At 37.7% G+C, this 11149-nt stretch overlaps 1 protein-coding gene across 2 annotated transcripts; it reads left to right on the top strand.

Annotated features, from left to right (window-relative positions):
• The first annotated feature begins 3514 nt into the window (after positions 1–3514).
• LOC128232259 (putative nuclease HARBI1) lies at positions 3515–9947 on the top strand. 2 transcript variants are annotated; one of them, XM_052945722.1, is made up of 4 exons: positions 3515–4694; positions 6310–6417; positions 6851–7032; positions 9128–9945. In XM_052945722.1, the coding sequence occupies exons 1-4, from the start codon at positions 4312–4314 to the stop codon at positions 9133–9135; spliced, it is 681 nt and encodes a 226-aa protein (XP_052801682.1). In that variant the 5' UTR covers positions 3515–4311; the 3' UTR covers positions 9136–9945. The 2 variants fall into 2 exon arrangements, with proteins under 2 accessions (XP_052801682.1, XP_052801683.1); XM_052945723.1 differs by lacking the exon at positions 6310–6417 and having other exon boundaries at positions 9128–9947.
• Positions 9948–11149: the final 1202 nt, after the last annotated feature.

Below are 11149 nucleotides of genomic sequence, written 5' to 3'. Positions count from 1 at the left end.
TCAAAAATAATTCCTTTTAAGTCGAACTTAACAAGATTCAACAATACATAAAGAACGCCTACTCTCATTCATATATATTGAAATTATAAAAACGAGCGTGTGCTTTCACATTCAAGCGATATGATTCAGTCGACCAATCATATTATCGCAACCGTCATCTTTGTCATATCACGCCCTTACCCTACATAGAACTGCAACCTGAAACTAGTTTTCCAATCCGTCTCAACATAGAACTACAGATTGACACTAGATGTCCACTCCTTCTGAACATAAAACTGCAACATGACTCTAGTTATCAGCTCAATCTCAACATAGAACTAGAACTTCTGCCAGAAACTAATTGTCTACGCCGCAACATTTCGGGCACTTGTCCATTCAATTTCTAGATATAACTGCAGCCTGACACTATTCATCAACTTCATATGTTCATGTAACTGCAGCTGGACACTAGTTGTCCACTCCATTTCTGCATAGAACTTCAGCCTGACACTAGTTGTCCACTCAATCTCTATATAGTGCTATGTCTGACACTAGTTGTCCACTCCATCTCTATGTTGTGCTATGTCTGACACTAGTTGTCTACTCAATCTCTATGTAGTGCTATGTCTGATACTAGTTGTCCACTCCATCTCTATCTAGTGCTATGTCTGATACTAGTTGTCCACTCTATCTCAATGTAGTGCTATGTCTGATACTAGTTGTCCACTCCATTTCTACATAGAACTTCAGCCTGACACTAGTTGTCTACTCCATCTCTATGTAGTGCTATGTCTGACACTAGTTGTCCACTCCATCTCTATGTAGTGCTATGTCTGACACTAGTTGTCTACTCCATCTCTATGTAGTGCTATGTCTGACACTAGGTGTCCACTCCATCTCTATGTAGTGCTATGTCTGATACTAGTTGTCCACTCCATCTCTATGTAGTGCTATGTCTGATACTAGTTGTCCACTCCATCTCTATGTAGTGCTATGTCTGATACTAGTTGTCCACTCCATCTCTATGTAGTGCTATGTCTGATACTAGTTGTCCACTCTATCTCAATGTAGTGCTATGTCTGATACTAGTTGTCCACTCCATTTCTACATAGAACTTCAGCCTGACACTAGTTGTCTACTCCATCTCTATGTAGTGCTATGTCTGACACTAGTTGTCCACTCCATCTCTATGTAGTGCTATGTCTGACACTAGTTGTCTACTCCATCTCTATGTAGTGCTATGTCTGACACTAGGTGTCCATTCTATCTCTATGTAGTGCTATGTCTGTCACTAGTTGTCCACTCCATTTCTATGTAGTGCTATGTCTGACACTAGTTGTCCACTCCATCTCTATGTAGTGCTATGTCTGAAACTAGTTGTCCACTCCATCTCTATGTAGTGCTATGTCTGACACTAGTTGTCTACTCCATCTCTATGTAGTGCTATGTCTGATACTAGTTGTCAACTCAATCTTATTTTAAAACTGCAGCCTAACACTCTTGCCAACTCCATAACTACATAGAATTGCAGCCTCAAACTTGTTGTCCACTCCATCTAATTTACTTAACTGCAACCTGACATCAGTGATCCACTCCATTCAAAATAGAACTGAACCTTGAACCCAGTGATCCTCTCCATATCTGCATAGAACCACTGCAGCCTGACACTAGATGTCTACTCCATCTCAACATAGAACTACAGTCGGACACTAGTTGTCAACTCCATCTACTTCATCTCAGCAGCTTGACCTTGTTGTGCACTACATTGTTTTATAAAATTGCTGCCTGTAACTAGTTGTCAACTCAATCTCAACATATAACTGTAGCCTGACACTAGTTGACTACTCAATCGCAATATTGACCTGCAAAGTGCATTAGTTGTCTTCTCTACATACTACGGCGACCTTGTAAAAAGAATCCTTACATCTCTACATAATACTGCAACCCGACATTATTGATCGCTCCTTCTATATACAGAACTGCTGCTTGACGTAAGCTGTTCAGTCCATGTCAACTTGACTATGGCTCTTATTACCTTCTCCCTCCTTAAAAAAAACTGATTGGTTACCCTTATTGTCGAGTCCATATATTACATAGAAATATAGGTTGAAACTCATTGCCCATGTCAAGTTAACATAGATTATGATTGTGATTCTTGTTCATATGCTCTACGTAAAATAGCAGCGTGACAAATGTTGTTCACTTCAATTCTATACAGTTGTACGCTTTCTTCATAGAACTGCTGTCTAAAATAAATTAGATGACCATTGACTCTCCACATGTCTGCATCTTGACAATTGTTTTTCACTCTATCTGATGAATATAACAAGTGGTATAGCCTTGAAGTACTTTCCTTTCCATCTCGACATTGAACTGCAGCCTGGAAAGAGTTGCCTGTCTATCTCGACATAAAACTGCAGCCTAGAAGAAGTTGACTGATCATCTCAACATAAATTTGCAGCTTGATATGGGTTGTTCCCTTGACGTCTACAAAGAATAACAGCTTAACACAAAAAGCTTCTTTGTGTATGTAGAACCTTTTTAACATTTTCGTCCCCTCCATATCATTATAGAAGCTTAGCATGACACTAATTGTCCGATTATATTTAATTAGAAGTAGAGCTACACCTCTACATTTAAATGCAGCTTGATAACTGTTGTCGTGTCCAATATTACATAAAACTACAGCTGGACACTAGTTAACCGCCCAGTCTCTACACATTACTATGTAAATATATATTTGTAAATATTGATGAAAACCCTATGTAGAACTGCCGTTTGATTAGTAATGGTTTCCTCCGTCTGCTCATGATAAAACTCTGCAGTTTGACACTACTTGCCCCTTCCATTTATGCATAACACTGCAGCATTATTATATGTGTCCTCACCATCAGCTTTACACTACTGCCCATTCAATTTTTATAAAGGTCTATGTGCAATATATGCCATGCTTTTCCCCTCGACCTGCAAAGTTACGGTGGTCATATTGGCCGCCAGTACATTATGGTAGACAGTAGGTCAAATGTAGCCGCAAAGATGATGTAGGAGAAGTGATATCTTTATTTCAATGGACTATGGAATATGTTGTTGGGGATTATATGAAATTATATGCAAATGGTAAAAACAGTTTGATTCTATAACAAACACTTGTTCGTGTATGTTTTTTAATTATCCCAGGGGTGGTATTCAATATAAACCTTAAGTCGATCTTAATCTAAGGATAATGTAAGATTTCCTTAAATGGCAAGATTTCCTTAACTTTTAACTTAAGATGCAAGGAAATACTTAAGTCGTTCTTAACTACGGCCTTAACCTTAGATTCGTCCTTATAAATTAAGGAAGCATACAACCTACCTTACAACAAATCTTAACTTAAGAACGAGCACATTTTAATCAGTTTTGCTTGTTTTGTTACGCGTTGTATTCGACGCGTGCGGTACGGACCATTTAACTTCAACCTACAACGCTTCAGCCAGTACAGGTACGCTTAATTTACGGTATTTATTGATACACTCCATATGTTTCGTACCTCCAACGATCGTACCCGTCAAAGGTTGTATTGCTCTGTTTATATTGTTTTTTACTTCTACTAGTATCTGATTGCCCTATTGAATGTATCATTCAGTATATCTTTTAACAGTGATTCAAATATTTTGATCACTTAATGATATAAGACCTTTTGTTCAGATAAAACTGTAGAGTAACATGTTTTCGCGATCTATAAAAAAACGATTAAATACACTCATCCTTGAACATCTCTAATAATTTGTTCAGTACTAGCTATATAATCATACTTTATTGCAGATATTTTTCTTATTATTTATTAGCTTTTTCTGAACTTGTAAAATATATAATACACAGGCAATTAATTTATGAACTACAGAGTAATTCAGTACAATAACATTGTTATTTTGTTAATGCATTAAATGGTTTATTCCTAACCAAATTTTGGACCATTATTTAGTGATATCTATAAGCCATCACTGACGACAAGATGATTTGTTTCTATTTCAGGCCATGGATCGTGCTCCAAATTTGAATGATTTGACAGAAATGGAAATTATTCAGCGGTACAGATTTGACATGAATGGCATCTTATATCTTGAACAGTTAATCGGGAATGGAATCACCCCAAAAGTGAATAGAAATAATGCCATAAGTGCCCGGCAGAAAATATTAATCACATTAAGGTACTAAGCAACTGGGCCTATACAATTAAATGACAGTGACTTACACAAAGTAAGCCAACCAACTGTTTCTAGAGTTTTGACTAGAGTCATTGATGTCTTATCATCGCCAGATATTGTGAGACAATTTATTAGATTCCCAACAATGGATGATCAGTTCAGGCGAAACTCATTACAGTTTCAGGGAATCGCCCGATTCCCGAATGTTATTGGAGTGATCGATGGGACCCATATTGGAATTAAGGCTCCTCATGAACATGAAGAAGTGTTTGTGAACAGAAAGGGTGTTCATAGCATAAATGTTCAAGTAGTGTTCGATCCTTTTCATAGAATTATAGATGTAGTTGCGAGATGGCCAGGATCGGTCCATGATAGCAGGGTGCTCCGTGAAAGCGGTTTATTTGAATTGTTTGAAGGGGGGCATGCAAATGGATACTACTTGTTGGGAGATAGTGGATATCCAGCTAAGAGATGGCTGCTAACCCCCTACCTGGCACCACAGAATGCAACAGAAGAAGGCTACAACCGGTATGATTTCAGGGTATTATTCCCAAAGTAACATTTCATCCCTCTTGTGTTATATGTAACATTTGGGTTATAAATATGATTTTTATGCCCCCTTTTGAAAAAAGTGGGGTATATTGTTTTGCACATGTCGGTCGGTCGGTCGGTCTGTCTGTCTGTCGGTCGGTCGGTCGGAATACCAAATGGTTTCCGATCAATAACTTGAGAACGCTTTGACCGAGGGACCTCATACTTGGTATGTGTATTGGTCATCACCAGCAGATGAACCCTATTGATTTTGAGGTCAGTGGGTCAAAGGTCAAGGTCAGTGTGACCTTTACATGAAAAACGGTTTCCGATCAATAACTTGAGAACGCTTTGACCCAGGAACCTTATACTTGGTAGGTGTATTGGTCATGACCAGCAGATGAACCCTATTGATTTTGAGGTCAGTGGGTCAAAGGTCAAGGTCAGTGTGACCTTAACATGAAAAACGGTTTCCGATCAATAACTTGAGAACGCTTTGACCCAGGGACCTCATACTAGGTAGGCTTATTGGTCATGACCAGCAGATGAACCCTATTGATTTTGAGGTCAGTGGGTCAAAGGTCAAGGTCAGTGTGACCTTTACATGAAAAACGGTTTCCGATCAATAACTTGAGAACGCTTTGACCCAGGAACCTCATACTTGGTAGGTGTATTGGTCATGACCAGCAGATGAACCCTATTGATTTTGAGGTCAAAGGTCAAGGTCAGTGTGACCTTAACATGAAAAACGGTTTCCGATCAATAACTTGAGAACGCTTTGACCCAGGGACCTCATACTAGGTAGGCTTATTGGTCATGACCAGCAGATGAACCCTATTGATTTTGAGGTCAGTGGGTCAAAGGTCAAGGTCAGTGTGACTGTAAGCTGAAAAAAGGTTTTCTGATTGTCCATATTTTATTTTCTTATATAGTAGACAGTAGAAATTTATATGTCACTAAATGCATGAGTTGAAGTATCAGTTTTCAGTGAACATCTAGTTTAATTATGCCCCCCTTCGAAGCAGAGGGGTTATATAATTGCTTTGCACATGTCGGTCGGTCTGTTGGAAGACCAAAGCTTGTCCGAGTGATAACTCAACAATTCCCGGACCTATGGTCATCAAACTTGACATGAAGATTAGGTATGACCAGTAGATGACCTGCCTCATATGCATCCAATGACAAATCAGCTGTCATTTCAGTCCATGCATATTTCATTCAATTGTCCAAATATTTCTGGCAACTTGGCGCTCAGGGGGCATAATGTTTGACAAACATCTCTTGTTAATGCTAATTAGCAATATATGCTTAGTAGTTAATCAATGGTGAATTCAGCCACATGTATGCATTTAATGTTATTTTAATTGTAGACAAGCATATAGAAACTTCCTTGGAATAAATGTATGTTCATAAATAAACATCATATCTTCAGTGTATTTCTTACTTTCAGTATACAGTATTTCCAATATATTGCATGCATGCGGTAACAGGATTGTATATGATGATTTTGTGAGATGAAATATTTTCGCAATTGATAAGTGTATGTAAAGAACAATGATACATAGATGCAACTTATGACATAGATTTGATGTGTACATTTTTTATATTGCAGAAGTCACAAAATCACACGAGCTCTTGTGGAGAGATCTATTGGACAACTTAAGAAAAGGTTTGGTGTCCTCCATGGAGGAATAAATTTGGAGCCACAAAAAGTTTGCAAGTAAGTTTCTAGGGGAAACCAGGGCATGGAGAAAACCTACTTGTCCTATTTGGTGACTACAAACCAAACTTGCATATACCCAGGCTGGGAATCAAACCAGGGCTGCCTTGGCAGACATTTAAAGAGATAGTTGTCAAAAAGTTCACGCCCTATTAAATGATAAGATGATAGCATAATGATGAAAAACAAGTTACCTGAAGTATATTATATTTCATTAGACTAGAAATATATGAAAGCATATGTCACTCTTTACCATAATATATTCACTATCATTTTATTGAGTTTCTTGTCATTGTCTTTTGTCAACTCTCCTTATGTCAGTGGGAACACATTATAATGCATTCATTTCCATTGTAAAAATGTTAAACATATAAAACTATATTGCAGTAAGAAACCATATACAAGACTTGCTAATTGCAATATATTCTTTCAGGGTGATTGTAGCATGTTGTGTTCTGCACAACATCTGCAAAGAGAGAGCAATCCCTATTAACGGTGATGATGATTCTGATGACGAGGATGATAATGCAGATGATCAACTGGCACAGGGAGTGCAGCAACCTCCAAATGTGGCGGGGAATAGATTCAGGGATCATGTTGCAGCAACATATTTCAGTAATGATTCTTGTTTTTGCTGTTGTTGAAAGAACCTAGTTATTTTAAAAGCCTTGCCTTGATTATGTCATAGGCTGTGTCATTGAAATGCAACACCTTGGTAATTTCTAACACCTTGTAAAATATACTTCAATACAATTTGGTACACACTTTACACAGCAGATATTAATATCTACTTAAAGGTTCATAACTCTTGCTCTTTTATTTCAAAATCATACTCGTGTCTTATTACACAAAACCACGTATGTATGTGTGATTTTTGTTTCCTCTGTGGCACTCATGCATACCTTCTTTCGAAAGTTAAAATATACATATATATGAATTTAATGTTTTAAATATTTAAATGTATACTACATTATCTAAAGACTTATATTTTAGCAAACAACCGTGGTCAGTTTCTCATCTGTTTATATCCAATCAATGTTTAAACTACAAGAAGTATTGGTCAAAGTACAATGCATATATTTCATTTAAATCCAGTAAGCTTAGTTTAGGAAAGTTGAACCATTATGAAGTCATTGTGTAAATCAGAAATGGTCAGAACTTGCTCAAAAAATTTAAGGCCAAGTTAAAAGTTTACTCAGACAATTAGTAGTACTAAGGGAGGCTTATTATGTCTCCCCCTCTCTGGGGGAGACATATTGTTTTTGCCCTGTCCGTCAGTCCGGTAGTCCGTCAGTCCGTCAGTCCGTCCGTACGTCACACTTCGTTTCCGATCGATAACTGGAAAACCGCATGACCTAGGTTCACCAAACTTGGTAGGGAGGTTGGTCATGAGGTGTAGAGGATCCCTATTGTTTTTGGGGTCACTAGGTCAAAGGTCAAGGTCGCGGCGACCCCCAATGTAAAAAACATTTCCGCTCAATATCTTGAGAACGGTTTGACCTAGGTTCACCAAACTTGGTAGGGAGGTTGGTCATGAGGTGTAGAAGATCCCTATTGTTTTTGGGGTCACTAGGTCAAAGGTCAAGGTCGCGGCGACCCCCAATGTAAAAAACATTTCCGCTCAATATCTTGAGAACGGTTTGACCTAGGTTCACCAAACTTGGTAGGGAGGTTGGTCATGAGGTGTAGAAGATCCCTATTGTTTTTGGGGTCACTAGGTCAAAGGTCAAGGTCGCGGCGACCCCCAATGTAAAAAACATTTCCGCTCAATATCTTGAGAACGGTTTGACCTAGGTTCACCAAACTTGGTAGGGAGGTTGGTCATGAGGTGTAGAAGATCCCTATTGATTTTGGGGTCACTAGGTCAAAGGTCAAGGTCGCGGCGACCCCCAATGTAAAAAACATTTCCGCTCAATATCTTGAGAACGGTTTGACCTAGGTTCACCAAACTTGGTAGGGAGGTTGGTCATGAGGTGTAGAAGATCCCTATTGATTTTGGGGTCACTAGGTCAAAGGTCAAGGTCGCGGCGACCCCCAATGTAAAAAACATTTCTGCTCAATATCTTGAGAACGGTTTGACCTAGGTTCACCAAACTTGGTAGGGAGGTTGGTCATGAGGTGTAGAAGACATGTATTGTTTTTCGGGTCACTAGGTCAAAGGTCACGCCGACCCCCAAAGTTAAAACCAATGCCGCTCAATATCTTGAGAACGGTTTGACCTAGGTTCACCAAACTTGGTAGGAAGGTTGGTCATGAGGTGTAGAAGATCCCTATTGATTTTGGGGTCACATGTCAAGGTCAAGTGCTTGAAAGATGAAAAATAGTTTTCAGATCATTAACTAGGGCTTATTGTGTGGAAATCCCTATTGAATTCTCACACCCTGCTTTCCAGCCAGATGTATCAGTACTTTACACCTCTAAGTCTTACTAAGCCTTCGGGGGAGACATGCGCTTTTCTCAAAAGCCCATTCTAGTTTAACACACATATTGACATCAAAATATTTTATTATGAAAACTTTAACAAAATTATACAAATACCACCAACAAATGCCAATTTATTATGAAAATTCAAACAAAATTAAACACAATTTCACCAGTAAATGCCATTATGTAGCTTCAGGAAAATAACATATTTTGATTAACATCTATGATCAGTTTAAAGTCTTTTTTCCAAAAGCTGGACTTCAAGCTGGAGTTTCCTCTTTTTCAGGGCCATGATTTCCATGCAGGTGCTGCAGTGACTGCAGCCGTTGTTGTTAGTGTTGTTGCTGCTACAACTTTCAGAACAGTTGACAATGTAACTTGTGGAAATATCCTGTACCGGCTGTAGTGGCTCCTCGTACAGTCTGACATTAAGAAATAAGAAATTATTTACACTCAGAGAAAGCCTTTGGTGTAATAATGTTTGACTTATGTTTGTTATTAAATACGGTATTTAATGAAATTCATATGTCATAATTATGTATACAATTTTTGTTCTTACTCAATGGTATGCGAAGGCTGTGAAGGTGTCTCCACTGCACTGCAATTCGAACTGAAAGCAATTAAAAGCAATTTAAAAGTGATACAAGTGTTTTAAATACAATTCAATTTTAAACAGTCTGTAGATAAAAGAATGGTTTACATTTAGTAAATGAAATACCTTTGCATTTGAAGTATGGTGCTGTCCAGCCCACTGCCTAATCCTACAATGTTGGGTGAATTTTCCCCAACAACTGCCATAACTCGTTCTGTCACCTCAGACAGTTTCACAGGATTTGTTCCAGAACCTGAATAATAATGGTGTAACAACTCCATTAAATTGATTATATGCAATTATTTAGCTTGTAACTATATTTATATAATAATCGCTTGTACCAAAAGATTAATCTAATTTTGAATATTCACAGAAGTGTTCGAGTTGTTAAAAACAATTGTTTGTTAAAACTGCACCTACATATATGTGTGTGATTATTGTGGTTATAAACTTTAAAAACATAATTGTTGCTTCACGTTTTTTAAAGCAAAAGCATTTGGCTAAAGATACATTTTTTACCAATTAGAATCAGTATACTGTTAAATTTTTATTTTAAGATATATATACCCAATTCTCTCTTATACTTTGCCCGATGGGTTTGAACAAGGTTGTCCCACTTCTGCCGCTGTTCTGGGGTGCTGTGATTCCTCATTGTAGGCATCATTGATCTTGATCCACAAATCCTTCTTTGTTTCTGAGGTAATTCCTGGAAAAGTTCAAAACTACATGAACTTGCATGTACATGACGTTTATGTCAGCAGTGCTACATGTACACAAATGTTGCATAAGTGTTTGTCTGAAATTAAAAACACCATGTTATCTAATTTTAAGCCAATGTTGCATGTACACGTGCACACACAAAGCACGTGTACGTTTTATATATGAACACGTGCATTCTTAATATAGCTTAATACAAAGGTTTTCTTACTTGAAGTGTACTTGTGTTTCTGCAAATCGTGGTTTGTTTTGCCTGGGTCAAAAGCTGACACTTCCCCCATAACTCTAGCTAATAAAATGCAATCTTGCTGCGTAAAATTAGGACTTCTTGTTTTATTTTCCGCCATGATGTATGCTGTCTATAACGTTCGCGCACTCGACTTCCGTTACTATATTAAGAATTTGGAAACTACCGAACGTTCCATAAATAGAAATACTCAGCCAGCCGTGCTTGATAACCGATTTAACGTCAACCTTATAATAAATCTTAAGGATAAGTTATTCTTACGAAAGGTAAGGATAAGGAACATCTTAAGTTTACTTCAACCTTAAGATTTGATCTTAAATTCGCCATTTAAGGATAAGGCCAATTTTAAGTTTAATCTTTTAAGATTTTTATTGAATACCACCCCAGTATGTGGTTTTATTTCGTGTGGTCTTATTTAACGAGGAGTAAAATGGAACGCTAAAAGATGCGTTTCAAAACAAACAAAATAATTTATGCGGCCATCATTGCTAAAAGCTTTAACAACACCAACTTTTGTTTAACTTTTTTCACTGGCATTAGAACGAGAAACTGTCAATATTGCACCACAACTACAAAATCACCAATGTAAAACCTGACACAATAAATATATTTTTTTTGTTGGAGATTCGACATTGTCTTCAGTGAACTCTTGTTTCACTGACCGCTCATAGGCGGTGATCCCATCATTTATCTGAAAAGCTATTTTGACGACTGTATTGTCTGTTTTATTTGATTATATGTTTGTCCTGTGG

Source organism: Mya arenaria, chromosome 4 (assembly GCF_026914265.1).
Source record: "Mya arenaria isolate MELC-2E11 chromosome 4, ASM2691426v1".
Lineage (NCBI taxonomy): Eukaryota > Metazoa > Mollusca > Bivalvia > Myida > Myidae > Mya > Mya arenaria.
The sequence above is the reverse complement of the archived record's forward strand: the minus strand, read 5'-3'. Positions and strand labels throughout refer to the sequence as shown.

Coding starts and splice junctions, on each gene's coding strand:
- LOC128232259 (XM_052945722.1), top strand. CDS start 4,312: ATGGATGATCAGTTCAGGCGAAACTCATTACAGTTTCAGGGAATCGCC. Junction 4,695..6,309: donor ACAGAAGAAGGCTACAACCG/GTATGATTTCAG, acceptor TTTATATTGCAG/AAGTCACAAAATCACACGAG. Junction 6,418..6,850: donor GAGCCACAAAAAGTTTGCAA/GTAAGTTTCTAG, acceptor ATATTCTTTCAG/GGTGATTGTAGCATGTTGTG.